The 24,931-nt window shown below is 35.0% G+C and overlaps 2 protein-coding genes across 2 annotated transcripts; one reads left to right on the forward strand and one right to left on the reverse strand.

The window, feature by feature from the left end:
- Positions 1 to 1,690: 1,690 nt before the first annotated feature.
- LOC135690604 (U4/U6 small nuclear ribonucleoprotein Prp3) lies at positions 1,691 to 11,514 on the reverse strand. Its single transcript, XM_065208202.2, has 11 exons — positions 11,291 to 11,514; positions 9,287 to 9,558; positions 8,757 to 8,917; positions 8,178 to 8,419; positions 6,708 to 6,798; positions 5,705 to 5,957; positions 5,348 to 5,491; positions 4,989 to 5,088; positions 4,501 to 4,685; positions 3,699 to 3,889; positions 1,691 to 2,445 (listed from the first exon to the last, which is right to left on the reverse strand). The coding sequence occupies exons 1-11, from the start codon at positions 11,512 to 11,514 to the stop codon at positions 2,287 to 2,289; spliced, it is 2,022 nt and encodes a 673-aa protein (XP_065064274.1). The 3' UTR covers positions 1,691 to 2,286.
- Positions 11,515 to 11,548: 34 nt separating this feature from the next.
- Positions 11,549 to 17,795, forward strand: LOC135690606 (uncharacterized). The gene is made up of 9 exons (XM_065208203.2): positions 11,549 to 11,886; positions 12,404 to 12,486; positions 12,676 to 12,744; positions 13,146 to 13,310; positions 13,716 to 13,801; positions 14,117 to 14,228; positions 15,036 to 15,098; positions 15,605 to 15,741; positions 16,549 to 17,795. Exons 1-9 carry the CDS (start codon positions 11,700 to 11,702, stop codon positions 16,649 to 16,651), a joined length of 1,005 nt encoding a protein of 334 aa, XP_065064275.2. The 5' UTR covers positions 11,549 to 11,699; the 3' UTR covers positions 16,652 to 17,795.
- The last annotated feature ends 7,136 nt before the right edge of the window (positions 17,796 to 24,931 follow it).

Here is a 24,931-nt window from a genome sequence, read left to right on the forward strand (position 1 = left end):
ACATTTTGTGATATTTATACAATATGTGTAAAAACCATTGGTTAATTGGCAGAGGAAAACTTTTAAAAAAATAAATTTAATAAGTACCAGAAATTTTTTCCCAAATTCAGAAACCATACAATATTTTTTGTTGAAGGGGGTACCATAAATAAATCGGCTCAGAAAGTTTTTTATTTACCTGACCTTATTTTCTGGATAGTTCTGAACTGCTATACATTTTTCTAATTTGAAATCCTTCTGTTTTTCAGCTGATTTTCTCATTAATTTTTCCACAATGTAAAATTGATTATCTCTATAATAACTGAACTAGCTCCAGACCTTGAATAAACATTTATTTCAAAACTACAAAAATTTTCCTGTAGTTAGTTGCATTTATATGGTACCTTAATAAAGTATCCATTTTATATGGTAAAGCAGTGTTCAAAACTTAATTCAAAATTAAATCAAAATTAATATCTTAATAATAACAACAAAAGAAATGAACGCTATTATAAATCCTCAGTCCAGTTAGAAAAACTTGCAATAATATGTTTAAAACCTATTTTGCAGGCACTTTAACAATATTGGGATCCAATGTAAAACAAATGATCTTTAAAGCAAAAAGAAAAATTAAACAAATAACTAAATTAGATGATTTAGTTTTACTTTTTTACATTTTTTTAAATAAACATTTAGTCTGCTGCTGATGATTAAGTCAATTTCTGATGATTAGGAGAGTTCAGTGTAATGATGTCACATAAATGCCAACTTGAGGCACAAACATGCAAGTTTAAGAGTAAAAGATTGAATTGGGGGAAACATGCTGAATGATACTATGTTATGTCTTTTGTTTCTGCCTTTTTATGGCATGTTGATACTCCTGAAGATTTTGAGTTTTTGGGGCTTCAGAATTTTTGTTCAGAAAAGCAGAGAACAAAAGAGTATGAAATTGTAATTTTTGATATAACACTTTGTCTTAATGTTGTTTTTGGTTTTATTTCTGTGAAAGAGTCAGTTGCTTAATATCAAACAAGCAGAGATCCATGTGTGAACCCAATCTAGTTAGTTCCGAGTCTAGTTAATGTAATCCTTATGTCTATTGCTAGTAAATGACCAATTCATAAACCAGATTGCGCTATTCCTTTGACATTCTGCCATTCTTTGGGAGTCAATCTTCTACCGCCGTTTGTCAACTCAAACAAACAATCTTATCATAATTACTCAAAATCAAGTTCTTCGATTAAATTTTTTAATGATTTATTTTCCCATCAGCGCCCTGGTGTCATCTTCCCACTTTATATAGGTTGCCACTTTGATCTTTGCGCGACAATGCTGCCGTGAAAGGTTTTAGTGCGTAGGTTTTGAAGACTCAGGGGGCAGCAAGAGGGGGAAGAGGGCCCAAAACCAAAGCGGTCCAATATTCTAGAGGGCCACAAACCAAAATGTTGCAGATCGTACCGAGTTTTAAAATGTGCGCAAGTTGCCTCTTAACCCTCTCTCCCATGATTGCGTTGGTTTGTACATGTTTGTGCGTTATCTCTGTGCGTTATTTTTAATAAAGTCATTTCTATATATTGGTAAAAAAATGCTGCCCCTACCCCATGTCAAAGTCCTAAACACCCCCATGTGAAGACTCGCGATGTGCCCAAATTATAAGTTGTTGTTATAATGCTAATTTATTTGACAGATTTACAGAGAAATAACAAATTCATTATCAGAAACAACTAATATTGTTTACTAATAAATATCAATATTATTACCAACATCTTTATGAATTCAAAAATGATTCTACAACGGGTGATCTCTTTGCAGCAATGTGAAAGAACTAATCTTACTGTTATAAGTTCCTTGAAGTTTTTCAATTCCTCGGACGATATCGTGAAAACACAATTCTACGATCTGACCATTATAAAATTCTTTAATGTGTCGCAGGTAAATTACAACCCAATGTCTGACTCACTCCTGGCCTCTTCTAACGGTCTCATCTTGACAAAGCTTAACATCTTCGAGCTAACATCTAACATCAAATACTTGGCCAGTTAACATCTTCGAGCTAAAAAGGTGCTAGAATCAGACAGTGGCCTTAAAATTGATGTGTTTCTTGCTTGTGGATTTAAAAGAATATTTCTTGACCGATGTGGATTTTTAAGGAAATTGCAGAGTTTCAGTAATCTTAGTTGTCCTTTCCGCTTAATTGAAGCAAGGACACAAACAGAATGTCTGTATATGAAAGTAAAGACTCCAGGACTTAAAATGACACATTTACAAAAATAGCAAATAGATCTATCTCAGTCCAGGGATCAGTGGCTAGCCAGTAAACTCTTCGTTATCTTCTTGCAAAGACTGACTCAATGCTATATCCCAATAATGTTCAACATTGTGTTTTTTTAAGAATTCCCTTGCTTGGATTTCAGCAGGAAATGGCTTCATTACCCATTCTTTAAAATTTCTATCTTGATTTATTCCCTGAAAGATACAAAGATTAAAAAATTTCCGTGAGCAAAATATAACAAAACGTATAATCTGCTAAAGTTATTTTATAAAAAAATATTTTATGATGAACAAAAGCAAGCATGGCTATGATACACACCAACAAACAGATTTCCAAGTTTATATGGCAAACAGAGAATGGTTGTGAAATGCTCCTAAACCTGAGATGTGTGCCGAAGACGTGCTCGCATATGTTTTGGGGGAAATTAGTAAATTATAAGCATGTATAAATTTAGTTAATCGCGTGGTTAAGGAACCAAATTAAATACTTAAAGAAACAGTAAAAATAAGAGCCTCGTGGAAACAGACAATTAGGAACAATCAATTCACACAGGCATAAAGTTAAATCGCAGTAAAAAACCGTACGTTAAGGAGATTGGTATATTAATCAGTATTATTAGGTAAATGGAACAATTTCGTATAAAAGATCCAAATAGAAACACGAAAGTAGAGTGGGAGTAGGACGAGCGAAGTAGAGTCGCATAACATATGTATGTGGAATTCCGCAGAAAATTAAAGATGTACGAAAACGGTTTTTTTCTTGAGAAATTTGGTTCACTTCTGAAACCTCTTTCGAATCAATAGAGTGAAGCAATTAATGCAACAAGAGATCGGTGAATAATCTCTGGGAAGGCTCTACCAGTCTGTGTCGCAGATAAGCGACCAACAGCTGAACAACACAGTTTATGAAAATAACTTTTATTGCCTGACTCATAATAGTATCATCCCATTATTTAGAACTTTCACAAGAAAATATGATCAACTTTGTTCTGATTCATTTAATTACTGTTTTTGTAACACTGCTGCTAAATAAAAGACTTAATTATGAGACCAGAGTATAATTAGAATCACAATTAAACTGTATGTCAATTTGAATGATCTTATGTCATTGTGCTTATTGTGTCGATCTAGCTTGTGTGTAATCTTGCTTGTTATTTTCTTAGAAAATGTACTAATTTCAATTTAGGCAGCCAAAACTTTATAAGCGTTTCTATCATGGGTCACATATAAGCAAATTTATTGTGGCATTCTTTAGGCTGCATTTTACGAGAACGAATAAACTGAAAAGTAGAGAAATAAAAGCATTGATCCAGTGTTAGCTACAAATAAAATTTCACAACTTTTGAAAAGATATACGAAAGGATTTTATGAATTGCTTCTGAAATTGTTCCTATTTCTTTTTAATTATGAAATTTTCGTCACAGTAAGCAGGGCATGAAAATACCAACCTCCCAAACTAGACTGCATTTATTCATCCTTTCGCTTGTCTCATCGCTACGTCCTTTTTTCTTTCGCTTCTTGTCCACTTCATCTTCCTCCCATTTTATTCTGTGTAACATCAGCCGCTTCAGTTTTTTCTGAGCTTTAGGCCCACATTCGAAGACAACAAGATTCGTGTTTTTAACTAACAATGCACACCCTAGATGGACAAAAAAAAAACAATACTGTTAATAAATCAGAAAAAATCTTAGCTCAAAATATATCTCAGGGATAATTTAAGCATGACAAAACAGGAACGATTGAATAAAATTGCAGAGGAATTTCTGATGTTGTCCTCTTTGAAGCAAATTATTTTGTCTTTGGTTTTAAACTAAACAATAACTAGTCATAAACTAATTTGGCAAGAGGTGGGAAATTAGTCTTTACAAGGGGCGACACGAAAATTTGCAAAAAACGATAAAAGCGATAATATAGTTAGCAAAGATAAAAAAATAACGATGCTCCAAACGTCGTGTTTTTAACTGTCAATTAATTTATTTCATTCTGGTACTCAATCTATTTGCTAACTACAAAATCGTTTTTTTTGGATGAAGTACCACACGCAACGTACATATTTAAGGCGACATGAAAAGCCTAAAGTGGGTTGGAGAGCTGAGCCAACTTTCTTATAAGCAATATTAATTTCGCTCAGTGTAAAAAGCAATAAATCATGCTAGACTTAGTTGCTACTGGTTATCTGGAAGATATTACATATATGTTTATATTTATACATAAAATTGTGGTGTAGGTCAGTTTGGAAGAGCTTCTCACCAGTTGCAAAGAACTGCTGGGCGTTTTTGTCCACTTTGAATTTCTTTGCTTGATCAGATAAATCTCTGAGTCTGTAAACTGCGACGTGCACACCCGAGGTGGTATCTTCTTGGATCTTTTTTATTTTCTTCGCTTTTCGTTCTTCAGGAGTCAGTTTTCTCTCAGCATTGGCTTGCTCGTGTGCTCTGTAAAAAAGTTACTGCTTAACAGAGAATGCCATAGCTCTTAGGTAAAATGCAATAGGTACCCACAATGCAATGTGGCTTGCTTATCAAGGATGATATCACTGACTTTTACATGAATTTTTTAAGTTTGTTCTTGTCTTATGTGTACTGCGACCAACCCCTGCCCAAAAGCCTAGGTTTTACTAGTATTTAAAACATGATTAAAGTCACAGCACAGTTTTAGAAAATTGGCTGACTTCAAACAAGCCATGCGATAAAAGCTCATGTTAGAAAGCCTCAAACATATAAAATGAGTTCACATACTTCTGTCGCTGTGCCATTTGTGCCCGAACGTGTGCTTCTACTTTGGTGGGATCTTGCACTGCCTCGCTGGCCAAAACTCGCATCAAATTAGAAATTTTCACTAAAAGGAGCAGTAAGAAAACAAATCTAAAACAAGCAAAGTCAACTTGATTGATTTTAACCAGACAACCTAAAATCACGTTTCTAAAAAATATGCATTTGGAAATTTCTCTTGAAGGGTTAAATTAAGGGCCAAGAAGGGTCCGTTTTATGAGCTCTACAGGTATAGCTACAGGAAAAATATTTCAAATTGATTTTCAGTGGTTCGTTGTCATGCTGTCTTTCTAAGAAGCTGTTCAGAAATCGCTATTCAACACTACCTTTCGGTGGAGGTGGGGGTATTAACCCCAGCCTGATTTTCTCCTGCTTTTCTTTTTCTTCCGCGCGCCTTCGCTGCATTCGAATTTTCTTCCTTTCTTTTTTCGTCAAGAAAATTTGCATCTGAGGTACCTGTTTCGGTTCAGCTACAAAATAAAGTAATCTTAATGAAAATCATTTAATTAATCAAATAGCTATAAATAATTATATGATTTGAAATTCAGTTTCTGGTCCATTTTTGGCTCTATTTTTGGCACAAAATGAAACGCTTTGAGACAGGGAATTTTAAATCTGGTTCACTACCTACATAGATTACGCGAAACAAACTTGAAGTAAAGGCAAAGTCAGGCCTAAATCACCTGGAGGCTCCTTTTGCACAGGATGTTCAATCAAATTTGTTATTCCTTCCAATGTCAGCTCAATGTCTTCCATTTGCTTATCTAAGTCATCGTATGTTTGATTTGGCAAGATACCTCGGTCCCACCACTCAGCCTCGGGTGCCTCTCCTTCAAGCTCCTTCTTAGGGGTGACCATTGCCAACTTTGCAGCCGATGAAATACCTGTCTTCTTCGCAATTGATTGGATCTGTTTCTGCAGTTTTTCAAGCTGGGTCTATGTGTCAATAAAACAAACAAGGCAAATTCAGAATCATAGAAAATAAAGAACGATAAGCAGTTTTACCAACATCAAATCCGGGTTTTTTTCACTCAACTTTTAAAACAGGCAACATTAAGCAAAGTTTTGAATTACAAGGGTGTGAATAATTATTGAAAATTATTTTATCAAAGTCAGATAGTTGTGACTGCAAAGAACCTAACATGGGAGGGTAGAATATTAAATGGGACAAAAACTTAAATGTTATTGGTTTAAAGGGGGACTTATTTGGTGTGGGTGCGTTTAAAGGAGGACTTATTAGATGTGGCTGCGTGATATGGGAATTCAGCAAAGGTGTTTCAAAAACAGACAAAATTCTCTATGATCAATTTCTTTGCAAAAATTTCAATAAACGGCCAACAGACATCAATCTTGATGAAAAATGATCTATTCTTCTAACTGTTAAAACAGCAGCATAAAGTCAATTCTAATAGAAAAATGCAACAAAATGGAACAGAAGCTAAATTAGTCTTACAGGGTAAAGCATGTTAACTATGACCAGAGAAGAATGCTAAAAGATTCTGATACAGCTGCAGGGTACCTTGAAAGAAACACCAATGGTAACATTTATAGCAAAGCAATGATTCATTGAAAAAGTTTCTGTCAAAGCTTTAAAGGTGCTCATTCAACAACAACTGAATAATGTTGTTAAATTGAGCAGATGAATCACTTAAAAAACAGAGCCATGATTTTAGTTTGTAGCGTTACCTTGGCTCTCACTCTCTGCCCAAGCTTCTGAAATTTTCCAGCCTCGTGAAATTTAAATCCTTTTTTCGGTCTCTGAGATAATTTTGAATCACTGGAATAGAATTGAAAGTATCTTTCAAGAACTTTTAAAATACCTTTGTGGCCCAGTTTAAATCGAAAAGAGGTTTAAATCCTTTAATCTAACGTTTTATAAATAACATGGATTTCAGGCATCATAAAAATGATGGTTACGACAATTATGACTAACATTCTGTACCTAAACTGTTGGCACATCTGTATCAATATAAATTGGTTTTCAAGTTATCAAATGTTGTTAGATATCAATATTCTATGGCTGCAAGTGAAAATAAGGTTGAAATTGGTTTTCATAGGTTGAGTGAAATTGCCTTTACTTAAGTACCGTAAATCCTCGAATTAGCCCCCTGGGGCCTTATTTATTTTTGATATTTTTGGATGGGCTTATTTGAGGGGAGGGCATATACGAAGGGGGCTTATACAGAGGGAGGCTTAAACGAAGGGGGGGCTTATAAAATTATTGCAGACATTAAGAAGACATTATTAAAAGACCTTGTTTATTTTAGTAGAAATTTCTTTATGACCATTTAATTAATTACTACCAAAAGTATGAATTTGTTGTGGTATTTCAATAAAACGCCATAGGCAACCTCAGTTTGCAAAAATCATCAAATTGAGGGTTCCAATTTGAGAATTTACAGTAGCAGTGGGGGCTTATTCGAGGGGGGGGGCTTATTGACAATTTTTAGTTTTAGGGTTGGGGCTTGTTTGAGGGGGGGGCTTTTTCGAGGGGGGGGGGGGGCAATTCAAGGATTTACAGTAATCAACTTTCTAAAGGAAGGGAAATATGAATTCAGATGTATCATTGATGTCTTGAAACTTGAATTTGGGCATTGAAAATGGACATTTTCACAAATTTTTACAAAAATCTGAGGTGGTGCATGTGTGAGCCCAAAATTTGGTCCATTTGGCATGGAATGACCCAATTGCAAAACGGGCTCCAATACAGGAAAATGTGTTTACATGGGCAATTACAAGGAGTTATGTGCCAACAATGAGTAAATCAGGATTCTTAATATAGTGAGGATTACTAGTAACCAGACTCTTGCAACATGTTTGATGTTGTGTACAAGGGAAGCACTCTTGGGGTGGTGTAACACTCCATGGAATCATGAGTCAGCTTGATATTTTTCTAATTCAGAACTATTCACTACTTACTCTACAACCTTGAGGCTAGTATAGCTAAAAAAAACCTGACACAGGGACACCTTTGTGAAATTTTCTAGCACCACCCTTGTTCACCTGTTCATATAGGCAGAAGTTTACACAATAATAATGGAATTGCAATTTCAAAAAACATCCTCTCCTATATATACAATAAAGAGTACTGTTGTACAAACAGATTAGCAACTCACATCTGGTACTTCTAAAATCAAAATATATATTTATACTTACCCAATTCGATCATCAAAATGTATACTTTCTTTGAAGTCTTCACTTGGTTTCTCAATTTTCAATTGTTCTCGTTTTCTTTCTCTGATATTCACTTTTAATGTTGGCATTCTCTGGACAAATTGAATTGCTCTTCCAGTGCTAGGATCTATAGTCCTTCCTTCCTCATCAAAGACAACAGCAGTAGGCTTAGTAAATGCAGACACATCTAAAGCACCAGGTAGATTCCCTTTGGCAGCCCCTAGCTGAAAAAACATAAAAATACCATGATCCATGAATATTAGCTTTAGGAACATCTAACCTGAAGATAAGGAAAACCCAAAACTGTAAATAGCATTTTTATTATTAGATAATTATGTTTTCTCTTTGTTCAGGTTTCATAAACATTCAGCCTGTCATTGTACTAGTGCTTTATAAGTTGTTTAATTTACAACCATTTTGGGCTTTCTCAAAACAAAAAGTTAAGGGATTTCTTATACATTGCCAACATAGTAATTGGAAGGATGATCACCACAACAAACATAATCCTTAAATTAAAGTTAAGCTGTCATTCTTACGGAAAGGCTTAAATATGATATTTACCAGCCCTGGCTTTTTTGACAATTTCTCTTGAATGCGAGCCTGGAGATCAGCTGCTTCTTTTGCCTTGCGAGCTGCCTCGTTCATAAAGTATTGTTGGCTGCCTTCAGATGCATACTGGCTTGATCCAAAATTTGGGCCCAGACCAAGCCTCATTTGTAAATCTACAACAAAATTTGAAGGGAATTGCTGTTTACCAGTCTGTCATAAAGTGCTTGATGCTATAAAGGCAGAAAAATCTAAGAAGAGCAACATAGAACTGTCTTGTTCTGTCATCAAAAGCCTATAACAAAATCTAGACACATATATTCAGAGACACAGACATCAGTTATTCCAAAGTAATCATTTATTCCAAATTGAAAAGGGTACAAATGTGAATTTGGCCCATTACTAGCATATACATGAAGCCATAGTGATCTTTCTTACTGAAAAGGCTGACTAAAAAAAGATGCACCTTTAAATCATTCCATTGATTAAATTGAAAAACCACTGAATGAATTAAAAACTTCATTATGAAGCAAAAATCACAATACCTAGCTGCCTTTTTCTTTCCTGTATTTGTTTCTTCATATTTGCAACCATTGCAGTCACTTGGGAGGCATCAATCACACCACCACCCTCCATTGGCTCTGGCAATGTTGGAGGCAATGGAGCATCATCTTGAAGGGCTTCTAATCTGTTGACTTTTTGCTTCTTCTTCTTTAAAGATTTCTCCAAACTTGAATCCTCATCATCTCCAAATACATCTTGGATAGTTCGTTTTTCTCGAGTGCCTTTGATCATGCCATCACTAAACTTATTCTTCCTATGATATTAATTGGGGAAATCAGCACAAAATTTATTACTGATAAGTCTCTATAAATTTAACTGTTCTCGTCACTTTTATTCTGAACAAGAACTTATTTATACTGGAAAATATAACTTTTCACTAGCCCCCCTTATCATAATGGCCCCATACATTTATGTCAAGTGCTTTATTTGTACAAAATGATGCTTTATTGATGCAATAAGATAATGAGTTGTAGCAAATTGACAACTACAAAGCAGGGGCCAGCATAAAAGGTTTTAACAAAAAGACCTGGCAAGACCTTTCCTGCCTATTTATCAAGTATTCTTATGAAAATATCTTATGCACTGCAAAGGAACCATAAGAGTGAAAAAATAAAAATTTGTCTGGTTTCTGATTTTGTTGCTTCCCTCCCTTTAAAGAGAGAAATGGGGATAAGCTTTGACAGGAGGCTGAAGTGCAAGACAAGACATTAGTGTGTAAACACAGTTTCATTCCACACAGGGAACTTAATGTGGTTTGGACTGTTTGGTTTGGACTGTTTGGTTGAGTCAAATTAGCAGAAACAGCAAAATATTGACACACATTAATTTGCAGCCGGACTGTTCAAACACCATTAAATGTTTGGCATAGGCTAATTTCAACACGAAGTTTCAAAATTCATGACCCATTTTTGGCAAATGAAAGAAAAAGTATTGATAAACTGACAAAAAGCATTTGTACTCTATTCCCTCTTGTACTCCTGCCTTCTCTAATAATCCACTCTCTTTAATAATTTAATGCTGCCTCTCTGATAATCCCGCAGCCTGGTTTAATGGAAGAAAGGAACAAATGCATTGGAGGTGCATAGAGTTTTGAACAATTTTGGAACATTCAGGGTAATTTTTTGTCACCTTCATTTGATGACAGTAAGGGTGATTAATGTTTTCGCCAATCTGGTTTTAACAAACTTTTGCCATCTATTATCACAATTTCATCCAATGTTCCTGCACCAAAATCCAGGGTGCATTCCATGTTAGACCCACGCCAGAGAAATTTCAACCTATTCTAGTTGCTACGCCAAGAGTAAAACAATGCAATATGTTATCCTCAGCCGTACGCCAGGGTGGGTGTGGTCTTTTGGGCGTGGTCACGATATTAACGCCGATCGCCAAAATTTATCACATACACCAATGCGCCAAGGCTCACAAATAGCAAATTTCACGCCGCTACGCCAAGGAAAAAGCTAAGTCCACGCCAGAGATCTCCGGCGTAAACTACATGGAATGCACCCTGGACCAAATTACAGGAGAACTGTTTGAAAATTCAAGCCTGCTTTCTAAAAGCATATTAAAAAAATCCTGCCTATCTGATTATCCTGCCATTTTTATTATCCTGGCTCTCTAGTTACTCTGCATTAAATTAGGAGGTTTAATCAATAAACCCATAGCAGGAATACAAGAGACAATACGGTGGTATGTTTCAAAATGTTTACTTTTTCAAAGCCATTTGTAAAAAATTGACATCCTAACTTGGAACTATGAGCTGATTAGAAATGGACAAACTGTAAACATCACTTTCCAAATTTTTTACACTACAAATAAGTACACACTGATTGATAACGAGGGCAAGAAATCACTTCACAGATAGGAACTTGTCTCCGCTCATATGCTGCCAAGAAGATTAGGTTACCTCCCAACACCAAACGGTTCCCCAAAGATATACACAAACGCACAATATTGCAAGAAACAAGATCAGAGTCTTAGAATACCTTGCTCTCTCAACCTTGTTGAAAAGGTCCTCAACGAATCTTGGTGCTAAATCTTGGCCCAAAAGTGCAGATAACTGGTCCACTGTTTCCTGCCTGTCCAAATTCTGCGATAGACAAGAAAGTGAAGCTTTCATAACAGCCTTTTCCGGAAACCCAAGTCTCTGTGTAACAGTCTCAAGAATGAGGGGCTGCAGTTCTTCTTGTTCTCGCCTGCTCAAAGCCATTTTCTCAGGCAGTGTTTCAATCAAATAGCAACGAACTCACGCCGAAGGCCTAAGATGTACAAAAAGTAGCAACTGCGCATGAGCAGATCTGCTCCAGGCAAACGAGCAGAAAGAATCACAGGGGACCGATGGCTCAGAGAAATGATTGTTATCGTTGTTGAAGTTGTGATGGAATTAGATTCAAAATGGCGCGCAGCTGCGAGGATCTTACAACAAGTCAATCCGAGCCAGATAACAACCCTTTCTTGTTTTCAAATTTCCTGAAAAAGGAACCCAGTGAAGTTGAGACAGCACAAGTTTGGAAAACCTTCGACTCAAGTAACGAATCTGTCGATCAAGCACCATTTCCCGACCTGTGTTTGAATAAAAAAGGTATTGCGATCTTTGTAAATGCAAAAGATCAATGTTCTCTGTTTCGGGAAATTTTTTATCTTCGTATTTGCCATAAATGGATCATAGAATTGGAATTTTATTTTGAAGTTAGTCTGTGTCGAAAATTTAATGTTGTTTGGGCCCTGGGCTGTCAGACAGCGAATTGTCCTGTTTTCGAGATTTAGCTTTTCCTATACATTTCAATGGAATTTGTTGCTGTAGTGAAATTGTTTGTAGTGAATTTGTTGCTGTAGTGAAATTCCGGTCAAATCTAAAGAAATATCTAAATATTCAAAACAAAGTAACTCAATACGTGGATAAGGGATAAGAATATTGACAGTAGAGGCAAAACTCTTTTCGTATATTCAGACACTCCTATCAAAATACAACAACTGGAAAAAAATAAACAACCATTTTAAATTCCTGACAAAACAAGTTTTCCTACAAAAAGTAGTTTAGCTCTACAAAAGGTTTTTTGTTTCAGTTGTCATGATGGTTTTTCAAATTGTCTTTCTAGCATTGAAGAAGAAAACAAAATCAAATGGGAAGGATAAAAGGACCAAGGAAAACAAAGCTGAAACAAAAAGAAGGGTTTTGAAGGTATTTTTATATTTTGATGCTTGACTGGAAGGCACACCATTCCATTTGATGATAACTTTAATTTTGTTTGATCTAATGTAATTGTAAACTGTATTAACTTTGCAAAGAAATAAGTTGCAAGCTTCTAGCAAAATACTATCTCATGTTCCAAAGATTAATGTTCTTTATTTTGCATACCATATTTTTTAGATTGTTGATGATGAAATTCAAACTGTTGATGATAAGGAAATTGATGGAATTTTAGAGCTCAATTCAAAGGTAAGTGAACAATTTTCAATTTATCAGACATAATTTGAAATGACAAGTTGATCTGTACTGTCCTTGTGTACTTGTTGCAAAATATTAAGAATATATGCCAGAAGTCAAAAGGGCAAGCACATTTGACTGTAGTCATGCTCTTCAATTATTGGTTTGCTAGGCTCTGCTATCTCTGGTTTTAAAACCTTAGCTATCTATGTTTGTGTATATACTATTTTTTTGATAACAGGGCCTTCAGAACTAGAGCCCCCCCCCCCCCCCCCCAATAATTGTCAAACTGTGTTATATTTCCTTTATAACAGTATGCTGAATTGGGAGCAAAACAATAGGTAGCCCCCAATATGAATCTGTTCATTCTAACAGCATGAGTAAGTTTCAGGTTCCTCGTTTATCTGTTAAAGGGAAAGGATGGATTTCTCGAGACTATAACTGATACAAATAATGACAGTGATATTAACCAGGACACTGACTCAGATGATTCATCTCCACTTGAAGCATCCTACATTTTCCCCACTAATCCTGATGTACAACCTCAAGAAAATAATTTCAACACAAAGCTAGAACAGGTAAGAAGCTTTCATAGATTGACATTTGCTTTCCTTCAATGACTTGCACTTTCAAATTTGTTCAAGAATTTGCCTGTCAATGTGAATTTTGGATGCATGACGCACCCCTTCAAAGATGGCAATTTTGTTGATTATTGGAAAACAATCATAGTTTTAGCTGATATGAGAATGTAAAATCAGCATTAGGCTATATATTCAATAATAGCATTCCTCTTGGAATGTATGCCAGAAGAACATGATGCAGATTAAAACACTGCCAGAAGAGTGCTTGGAATGCTTGGAATACTAAAACACTCCAAGTGCTTGGAATGTATGCCAGAAGAACAAAGAAATTATTTTGTTTTTTTAATTGTCTTATTCTTTCCACATCTTTTTTTAAGAACAATGTTTCAATTTTAATTGCAGTTAGAAAATGAGAACAAATCCCTTAGGGAAAAAGTCATGCTTTTAGAAAAAGAAGTTAATTCTGAGAGGGAAACATCAAAAAAGAGGTAGGTTGAAATTCCAGGACCATGTGACTTTCACCTGTTGAAATAGCCATATCACAAAGATGGGCATTATGTTTTCTTCAATTTTCACTCTATACTTAATTGTAACCATTATAATATTGTGAAACAATTTGATGAAAAAATTCTTCTTTTATTTGTGGGAACAACTTAAGAAAGATTTAAAACCAGAAATGTAGTTTAAAACCATTCAACCTACATTTAAAACAGTATGTTGGGCTTGCAAATATTGAATTCTTGAAACATTACAACTCCTGAGAATTGTGGTAAAATATATATCAAAAACTTTTTAATCTTTAGAATAAACAATTTAGTTGAGGAACTAAAATCTGTCAAGAAAAGAGAGCTTGAAGAAACAGCTACTTTGGAAAATGTTGTGCAAATGGTGGAAGAGAACCTTCGACAGACAACAGTGAGTTACTGGTTCTATGAAAATTTCAGTTTATTTCATTGTATTATTTTCCCCAAAACAGATAAAAACTTTCTTAATTTTTAGCATTTATCAGTTGGTCAATAGATAGAGAAGAATGGCTTGTTTTCCCCAGGAAAAGAAAACGTTATCTAGAAACTATGCTCTTTGATATGTTGCTTGTGTGATCCTGTGTTGCTTGTATACAGTGGTGGAGCCAGCCACATGGTTATAGGGCTGACTGATAAAGCAAAATATTTTTGGCAGTGCCCTTTTTACTTTTCAGAAAACACCCTGTTAATATCTTGGAACACCAATTTTCTCAAATGCCCATGACACACCTTTGGTCACATAAAGGCAGAAATCTTGGCTACATCACAAATAAAACGTTGCCAAAGTATTATCCTCCCTGCACATTCTCTTATCAAGTATTATCCCCCCAGGACGCTGTCATTGCTTTTAAACCTTGTTTGCTTCAACATGGTAGCACTTTTTGTTGTACTCCAACCGTAGATGCCACTTCTGCATTTTGATTATTGCCAGCCAATTAGATCAGTGAGGTTGAAAACGATATTTGAACTCGCAGTTTTAGTCGCAGCCAAGAGTTTGTCTTTCCCAAACCCGTCTGGCTTGGGAAACCCAATAACCTTTTAGTTCTGGAGTTTTTTGTTACGATTTTATGAATATTTTTCGTCTCTAGATTTCCAGGCTTGTCTCGAGAGTTGTGCCCTTGATATTTTAACTTGACTCAAACACTTCAGTTCAAGTATGATAATCTGATCATATTACACAGCAGTGTTTTAATTGCAGCAACGTGCTCTAAAAGCAGAAGCAACCGTGTCGAAAATGAAAGAAGAAGTTAAATTTCTAAAGGTATTTTTGCTTAATTATACTTGCATTCATTTTAGGTCATTGATTGTAACATTTAGTTATAAAACAAATGCTTAGGTCGTCAGATCTTTAAAGTGGTACCATTCTATGAAGACTGTTGTTTACTGGTGCTACAAAGTGTTCGATTCTGTATAGAACAAAACGGTTCTAAGCTGCGACTTCGAGTTTCAAAACTAATGCGATCATCAGGCAGTGTGGTTTCCATGTTTAAAGCTTTATCTCTAGAGGTTCTTTGGTTTGTTATTGAAAATCATGCCATATCGATATTAAGCAACATTGTAATGGAGGAGGGGAGACCGCTTTAAAAACTGTTAAGATTTCGTGTACATCCAAATGTTTTGGCAAGAATTTTAAGTCTGTTTTTCATGGATTTTTATTAAACAACATCTGTGAAGTCTTTATCTTTTTATAACCTCTTCTTATATTCCCTGTTGATTGATTAGCAGATTCCTATCTAATCCCTTGAATTGATTTCATTTTTCATCTAGGAAGAAACAATTTCAAAAACCAAACACCATCAAATAATTGAAGAGTATGAATTCACCTTAAAATCGATACGAGAAAAAGCAAAAGATTCCTCGAAACTCATGCGAGTAGCAGCTGATAAAACAGAACCAATTTTAAAGTTAGTATCGTTCGTTTTTTCAAAATATCTACTGCATTAAGCACTTTTGTCTTCGCTAAATGCCTTGAGTATTTACTGCTCGTTTCACTTCTTGGATACCTCAGGACAAAAGTTTTGCTAATTTTCTCTCAGAATATTAAAAGTTTTTATAACACCTATTGTCTTACTTATAGTATAAACGAAAATAGACATTTCATCGCTTGTAAATTATGCTAATCTATGCTTGCTTATGGACTCAACTCATTATTTTCTCAATGTATTATATCCCTTTTGCGCTTTTTTGTATCTTCTGTCCTTTGCGTTTCATGTACCTCTTGTTCACTTTGCCATACCATTTTGCATATCACTTGCTAGTTTACCAATACACTCATTTTTCTTTATAAGAAACAAAGGTCGACGTTGAATACTCCAGTCTCTTAATGTTCTGGAAATTTCAATACTCATTGTTTCTTAAGAGTTTCTTAATTATGATGTCATGAATGATGTTATGAAATGTTCGTGACCTTTTTTATCACGTTAAAAGATTTGCTCCCGTTCCGATGCTGTATTTAGATGTGGGAATTATATTTTTATCCCTTGTGTCTTAAGTTCTAGGCCAATCGTTGTTCTCAGTTTTATCACGATTTAATAGATTCTTAATTTTTTTGCTTCGAGTCTGAAGTTTCTTAATTTTTTCTGAATGTGCAGTACTCGTTTCTTATAGCCAGTTTCTTATAAAAAAGTGTGTAGATGTTTTATAATCAATGATTATTTTGAATTTGAGTTTGAACAAGGTTTGATTTACAAATCAATATTTTCTATCAACAGAGAATTGCTGACTGGTATATCATCACTTCGTCTTTTTGCAGAACAGTTTGAGAGTATTGATAAAATAGCTGAAATAGATCCAACGAGGGATAGAGTTTTTTGAGTTAAATCCATGATAAAACTACTGTTTTAAATTAATTATTAGTAAGTTATGTATTTAGTTATGAACTGTAAATACATGACAGTGTAGGTAAAGTTTTAATATATCAACTTATGTTCTGAATCCGAAATTTTCGTCAAATGTTAGCGAATCTTGCGTCAACAAATCAAGACAAAAATGAACTGTAATCTTAAATTTTATCATCTTCGATTTTATTTAGTACCCTAAAGCAAAGATGATAGATAGCATATTAGGTTTTATTTTTATTACTTCACTGTATTGGCCCTTTTTGATTTTCAAAAGTAATTTGTAAGTTTAAAACATAATTTGTCAAGTATATACAAGAGACAAAAGTACATCTTTCTTTTAAGATAAACAAAACAAAGAATCGTGCCTTCCGCCTCGGATTCCACCGCTATAGCCATTAAATAGATTCATTATGAAGTCAGTTGCAAAGCTGCCCCCCTCCCCCTTCCTGAAATATCAGTAGCAATGTCCTTGCAAAAGCCATCTAAAATGTTGTTTTATAGCATTGGACAAATTCAGATAGAAGGGTAACGGAATTAGAGGGTAAAAGAACGATGGGTTGGTGTATTTTTAATAAAGATATTTTGTTAGTAGAATTATCAGCAAAACGTATTTTAAAGTAGCATTAACATTATTATCGATAAATTGTGTTGAACAATCTAATTTTACGTAAACTACTCACGTGAAGAAACCAAATTGATAGAAACAAATTTACAAGCATCAGCAAGCTTACCGAGACTTTTGCGAGCCAGACATATTCCGAATGAAGTACAGTAGAAATGAACTTCACATTTTTTAATAATAAAATATTTTTGTTGCAGATAGTTACTTTTTGATTAAGCGAGGTGCGTCTAACCATTAGTCTGTTTGATAAAGCCGGACTCCTCCAAGAAGCTTTATCCCTGAAAAGTTGATTTGAATCCTAAATTTCTTGGTCTACCCCTGTCCCTGCTTGCCTTGAACTCATAGCGTTGATGAAATCACAGTTAATGTAAAAGCACTATTATAATCGTCTTTTCATAATATAATTATCTTTGTCAATTTTGTTTCATTTCAAATATGTATATTTTTAGTAACTGATAAATGAGATAGATATTTATAGATAATAGTGTATGTTTTATGCCTGGTAAATCGCCAAAACCCTTGAAAACAGCAAATGTATTCGAAATCTTTCCCATAAAATACTCAATGTCAAGTGGGGAAAAAGGAGATTACAAAACAGCTGTGTTGTAGATTATATGTAAAATTGATGAGCGTCGCCAAGCCATAAAATAATGAAAATTAATATGGTATTGGTACCTCTTGAGGTTGCCAGAAAATGCACCATTAAGAAGAGGACTCTGAGAAAACAAAGAATTAGTGGATGAAGTTGTTTGAAAAATACCCTGCGAGAACAAGAATAACAGAGGCAAAATAAGATGGGACAACTTCTATCAATTAACAGGCCATTATGGCAAAATAGACGAATTGCACTTTTTAACGTCTTATTCTTGCGCATATTCTAAGCTGCTTGAACTTTATCTGAAGAGGAAATTTAATTCAACCGTAATTTTCATGATGGTTTCTATAGAACAGAATTGGGATCGTAACTTTAAACTATATTCGATTCGCTCTCGTCGTTCGGCTGGCCGATTGCACTTTCGAGCATGCGCAAGATTTAGCATCTTCTTTCGCTGCGAGTGTCCAACCATTCACATTTGACGCCTATTCACCGATTCGTCGATTTGAAAATTCCTTGCTCCGCCTTTTCACTGATTCGTCGATTTGAAAATTCCTTGCGCCGATTCACTGATTCGTCGATTGGAAAATTCCTTGCTCCGCCGATTCACTGATTCGTCGATAAAATTTCCCTAAGTGATAAAAATCACCAAGCAATCATTCGTTTGCTGCCCCGCATGGACGCGACAAATCTGACGTCAAATAATCGAAAGGTATCGCTGAAAATTCGCATATTCCATCAGCCATTTTTGCCACTTATCCATCATTTAAAGTACTGGAAATTCACCAAAAAAAAGTAAAGGCCTTGATTTTAATTTTTTTATATAAACCTTTCCTTTGGTTTTATTCTGTTAAGCATTATATAACTTTGAGCCCCTAAACTGTATGTTCTAAGAAATAAGCTGGGACCCAAGCTTCTCGCTTGTTAATCAGTTTCAGTAATCGATAAATTTCTCTCTAATATGACGTCAAAAGACTACGCTTGAATCTAACCGTTTTCACTTGTTTACTCGCTTTCAATTATGGAAGCTAACGAGAAGTGACAGACATGTTTTCAAAGTACTTGCATCGCTCCACTGCGAGCACAAATCCAGATGGATTGAATGTGTGGAGCCTGCCAACCTTACATCGCGCAGCTTATAAGAACAAGATCGATAAATTGATCAGTCTTTTAAACAAAAGGCAAAATGGTATCGATAAGAAAGACAATGTAGGACGGTGAGTTTTTGTCGTTGCATATATTGATTATCGAAAGAAAAATTGTCGAAGTATGAATTATAAAGAGAAGAAAAGTGAAGAAGATATAATTTTAAGTACATCTTTTTGTAATTGATATGCTTCGGAAGATTTGTGACAAATATGATCTTTTATTAATTTTATGTTGATATTTGGTCTTAATAAGTAAGTGTGTCCTGCGGGTTATTAAAAATAGAGAGATATGTATCTGGTTTATTACTTCAATTGTATTTAGTCACCGATCGCAACCATTAGCTCGAATGGAAGTGATAATTATGCAGCTTAGATATTCTTAAACGTAAAAATGAAAGTTTTTATTCTAATATTCTCAACATTTCAATCTTTAACAGCAATATGATATAGCAGTTAACTGGACTCTAGTTTAATTAAAAAAGGTCTTAAGTAAAGTAATAAATTTCTAATTTTGCACTGTTACGCTAAAATATTCAAAGAGTCTCGCTTGTTCTGTTTAATGTCCTATTGTAACTGGTAAAGATAACTCAATTTGATACAAAATTTGATACGATATTTTGCATGCACATTTTACTTGCACGAAACTCATTAGAACAACCTTTTCAGTTATTACCTGTCTCAAATGGCTACTTATGTTGTTTGATTTTCCAGAACTGCATTACACTATGGCTGCCTCGCAGGCAGTGTCCAAGTAGTGCAGCTCATCTTGGACAGAAAAGGAAAAATCATCGCTGACAATTTAGGCCAGAGTCCTGTCTTTATGGTGAGTTAGTTTATTTCTTGTCTTCAAAGAAGAGCAGTATTTTCAATCAGTGTTGCTTCCATTGGAAGGTAAGAGCAGCATTAAAATGCCTTTACATTTTAACAGGCAATCGGAAACGGACATCTGGAAATTGTCAAGATATTTTATGGAATCAAGTTTGATTTCAACAAAGCTGATAACAATGGAACGACACCCCTGCATCTCGCCATATTTAAGAAGAATGTGACGATTGTTGAGTTCCTGGTGAAGCAAGTGAATGTCAATGTTGATGCATCTGATATGGTATGTTCTTTGGCAAGCTATGTCTTCTTATCAAAGTTTTACCATATTTCAACCATAAAATTAATTAATTTTCAACAGAAAAAAGGAACCTTACTGCAACATTTAAAAATCGACAATGAATTACTAACCAACGACGATGTGTTTCTTGGTAAACATTGATGTACTGACTTCCATTTAAGTTCTGATAAACACCTTTTGATTTCAAATGCTTGAACTTTGTCATTTTTCCGACATTTTACAACTGCTGAACTCTTTTCTCCTAGCAATTGACCACTCCATTGCACCAGGCAATTCGAGCTGATATACCCATGGTTGTGTTACTGCTTGTGGAAAAGGGTGCCAAAACAGAGATCAGAGACAAAATTGGAAAGTGAGTGTCTCTTGTTCAAATAGTTAATTACGATTAATCGTCCATTTAATTGTCTTAGTACTTTAGCAATTTATTATTAGGCAAAATCGAATTCTAACGATCTTACTCTTTCAAAAACATGAGTGTCTACACCAACCTACACAACGATAAAATCTCTTAAGCATTGCTACGTATATCACATAAAAAAATTCATACAGCTTAGTATCAAATGAAGAGAAATAAGGATTTGACACCGAAAGCCCTTGTGTTTTGACACTAAATAATATTTCAAATAAAACAAAGGCATATGACAATGAAGACCCAAAAGATTTTTAATTTCAAAGGAATAAAACTCAACCGACATATACTGCCAATGAATCAACAATCAATCATTTGTTTCAATTTATCGGCTTGGTTTCAGAGTCAAAAATCTGAGCGAAAGTTTAGCTGTTTACTGAATTGATGCACAAAAAATAAACTATATATTATATACAAAAACTGTATATTATGTATCAAAACTCTTTGTTATATACAAAATCTATATATTATATGTAAAAATTTATTACCTTTCCCTTTAGTTTCATCATAGCATGTGCTACCTTATGTTTTTAGCTAGTTGTTTAATCTAGGGAATGCTATATTTTGTTGGCTCACGTATATCATAGTATTCTTGACATTTATGATATATATTATTCTATGAAAGAACTAAATAATTCAAACTCATGAATATTCATTAAATAATCGCTTTTCCAATCTTGTGATTTTCAATCTTGTCGATACCCAATAGAATCATTTAAGCGTAACAGGATTGGATGTACATTTTATTATCAATTGAAGAATTAATGTGCAAAAGATCATCAAACATGGCCTGTCAAGTTCAATTAGTACTTTGGCAAATTTACTTCACCTTATGAGTGTTGTTTAATGAAGTGGTACTCAGTAATTATATTATCTTACAAACAGAACGCCATTGATGATGGCTTGTGTGAAAGGACAAGAGCAATGTGTCGAGATTCTTTTGAAAAATAAAGCCAACATATACCGTAAAGGTAACAGCAGTGTTGTGGAGCAGATTGCCACCCAATTCGGACATCATAGGTAACTAACTGTAGCTTTGATCCAAAATTCACTCTAGGAACAAACATTTCACTGTTGATCTTTAAAAATGGTAGCTTGTATTAGATGCCTAAATTTAAACACTTAAGATTCATTTGAAGTTCTACAGGACTTGTTTCTGTCACTCATTCCTCTTAAAAATGGTTACTATTATGTAAGACAAGCTGACTAGAAGCCTATTCGCTGAAATCAGTTTTACTTTGGAGCCATTGATTTTGGAACTATCTTTGATTTCTAGAATCTATACCATGGTCAAGAAATTCAGGTTGGCATCAGACGGAAAAGTTCGACAAAAATCTAGAGGTTTGCAAATTCAAAATTTTAAGAAACATTTTTTACGACTATTCATATTATTTGTCTACTTTTATCATCAAAAATGTAATATTTATCTTTATAATAAATTTTTAGAGGTTCAAATTGAAAGTCACTCAGAGGCTCAAAAAAACAGTAAAGGGAGCGGTTCAATTCCTGATAAGCCACTTGATTCTGGCTTGGGAATGCTTTCATCGAGTGGACAAATGACCCGAAGTAACCAGCTTTGCAATGCAGCAAGCATTGAAGCCCCAGAATTTGTCAAAATGCAATTCTCAGCTGGTGAGTCCTTTAGAACCCTTGCAGACAATCTAAACTTAAATAATTGTTCGATACTTCAAAGAATACGAAAGAAAGAATTTTCCTTTAGCTAAAGTTGCACTTATATAATTCATAACAAAAAAGAGTGAGCTTTTTTATCAACAACTTATGATCTTTGGTGAAAATACACATATTTATAAAAACACTGTTTCGTAAAATATGTATTTTCTGATTATCTATCGCCGTATACTATCAGAAACCCAATCTTCTGTGGAATTGGACACAACCATCTCCAAGCATCAACAAAAGATCCTCTCTGCAGAAGTGACATCATCATTGGCCAATAACACAGTGCCATACCCAAAAAAGCCAACATCACAAAATCAGCCCGTGGCACAGCGGGACCAAGATGTACCAGAATTCAGTTCCAATGACATAGTTGTCACCTTTAGTGGTTGTTCCATTGGTATGTTTTCACAAAAAATTTTAACCAAAAGCTTTACTTCTCAAATTGTTTTTCCTTCCAGAGTTAATAAGGTTTTCTGTCTATAAAATTTCTTTGTTTTATCTTAATGAATCACTATTTTTCAACCAGAATCCCTATCTTCAGTGGAATCGGAGACCGCGGTCTCCCATCATCAACCAGCGATCCTCCCTGCCAAAGTGACATCTTCAATGGTCAAAAACATCGTGCCAAACACAAAAGAGCCAACAGCAACCGCTGATATCGACACCCTATCACCAGATCAGCCCATGGCTCAGTTGAACAAAGATGTACCAGAACTTGGTTCCAATGACATAGTTGTCAGTTTTAGTGAATGTTCCATTGGTATGTTTTCACATCAATTTATACCAATTGTTTATTTCTGAAATTGTTTTTCCTTTCCGAGTTAAGAAGACTTTCTGTTGATAAAATTTCTTTGTTTTATCTTAATGAATCTCCATTTCTCAACCAGAATCCCTATCTTCAGTGGAATCGGAGACCGCCGTCTTCCATCATCAACCAGCGATCCTCCCTGCCAAAGTGACATCTTCAATGGTCAATAACATCGTGCCAAACACAAAAGAGCCAACAGCAACCGCTGATATCGACACCCTATCAGCAGATCAGCCCATGGCTCAGTTGAACAAAGATGTACCAGAACTTGGTTCCAATGACATAGTTGTCAGTTTTAGTGAATGTTCCATTGGTATGTTTTCAAATCAATTTATACCAATTGTTTATTTCTCAAATTGTTTTTCCTTTCCGAGTTAAGAAGACTTTCTGTTGATAAAATTTCTTTGTTTGATCTTGATGAATCTCCATTTCTCAACCAGAATCCCTATCTTCAGTGGAATCGGAGACCGCCGTCTCGCATCATCAACCAGCGATCCTCCCTGCCAAAGTGACATCTTCAATGGTCAATAACATCGTGCCAAACACAAAAGAGCCAACAACAACCGCTGATATCGACACCCTATCACCAGATCAGCCCATGGCTCAGTTGAACAAAGATGTACCAGAACTTGGTTCCAATGACATAGTTGTCAGTTTTAGTGAATGTTCCATTGGTATGTTTTCAAATCAATTTATACCAATTGTTTTTTTTTCTGAAAATGTTTTTCCTTTCCGAGTTAAGAAGACTTTCTGTTGATAAAATTTCTTTGTTTTATCTTAATGAATCTCCATTTTTCAACCAGAATCCCTATCTTCAGTGGAATCGGAGACCGCGGTCTCCCATCATCAACCAGCGATCCTCCCTGCCAAAGTGACATCTTCAATGGTCAAAAACATCGTGCCAAACACAAAAGAGCCAACAGCAACCGCTGATATCGACACCCTATCACCAGATCAGCCCATGGCTCAGTTGAACAAAGATGTACCAGAACTTGGTTCCAATGACATAGTTGTCAGTTTTAGTGAATGTTCCATTAGTATGTTTTCAAATCAATTTATATCAATTGTTTATTTCTCAAATTGTTTTTCCTTTCCGAGTTAAGAAGACTTTCTGTTGATAAAATTTCTTTGTTTTATCTTAATGAATCTCCATTTCTCAACCAGAATCCCTATCTTCAGTGGAATCGGAGACCGCCGTCTTCCATCATCAACCAGCGATCCTCCCTGCCAAAGTGACATCTTCAATGGTCAAAAACATCGTGCCAAACACAAAAGAGCCAACAGCAACCGCTGATATCGACACCCTATCACCAGATCAGCCCATAGCTCAGTTGAACAAAGATGTACCAGAACTTGGTTCCAATGACATAGTTGTCAGTTTTAGTGAATGTTCCATTGGTATGTTTTCAAATAAATTTATACCAATTGTTTTTTTTTCTGAAAATGTTTTTCCTTTCCGAGTTAAGAAGACTTTCTGTTGATAAAATTTCTTTGTTTTATCTTAATGAATCTCCATTTCTCAACCAGAATCCCTATCTTCAGTGGAATCGGAGACCGCCGTCTTCCATCATCAACCAGCGATCCTCCCTGCCAAAGTGACATCTTCAATGGTCAAAAACATCGTGCCAAACACAAAAGAGCCAACAGCAACCGCTGATATCGACACCCTATCACCAGATCAGCCCATGGCTCAGTTGAACAAAAATGTACCAGAACTTGGTTCCAATGACATAGTGGTCAGTTTTAGTGAATGTTCCATTGGTATGTTTTCAAATCAATTTATACCAATTGTTTTTTTTTCTGAAAATGTTTTTCCTTTCCGAGTTAAGAAGACTTTCTGTTGATAAAATTTCTTTGTTTTATCTTAAT

This window comes from Rhopilema esculentum, chromosome 4 (assembly GCF_057945365.1).
Source record: "Rhopilema esculentum isolate cy_ngs chromosome 4, ASM5794536v1, whole genome shotgun sequence".
Classification (NCBI taxonomy): domain Eukaryota; kingdom Metazoa; phylum Cnidaria; class Scyphozoa; order Rhizostomeae; family Rhizostomatidae; genus Rhopilema; species Rhopilema esculentum.

What these genes read in the sequence shown, in the direction of transcription:
- LOC135690604 (XM_065208202.2), bottom strand. Translation starts at nt 11,514, where the DNA reads ATGGCTTTGAGCAGGCGAGAACAAGAAGAACTGCAGCCCCTCATTCTT. An exon ending in CATTTTGATGATCGAATTGG is followed by an intron (nt 6,799 to 8,177) that starts GTAAGTATAAAT and finishes ATTCTATTCCAG; the next exon opens with TGATTCAAAATTATCTCAGA. An exon ending in AATGCAGTCTAGTTTGGGAG is followed by an intron (nt 2,446 to 3,698) that starts GTTGGTATTTTC and finishes TGTATCTTTCAG; the next exon opens with GGAATAAATCAAGATAGAAA.
- LOC135690606 (XM_065208203.2), top strand. Translation starts at nt 11,700, where the DNA reads ATGGCGCGCAGCTGCGAGGATCTTACAACAAGTCAATCCGAGCCAGAT. An exon ending in TTTTAGAGCTCAATTCAAAG is followed by an intron (nt 12,745 to 13,145) that starts GTAAGTGAACAA and finishes TATCTGTTAAAG; the next exon opens with GGAAAGGATGGATTTCTCGA. An exon ending in AGAACCTTCGACAGACAACA is followed by an intron (nt 14,229 to 15,035) that starts GTGAGTTACTGG and finishes TTTTAATTGCAG; the next exon opens with CAACGTGCTCTAAAAGCAGA.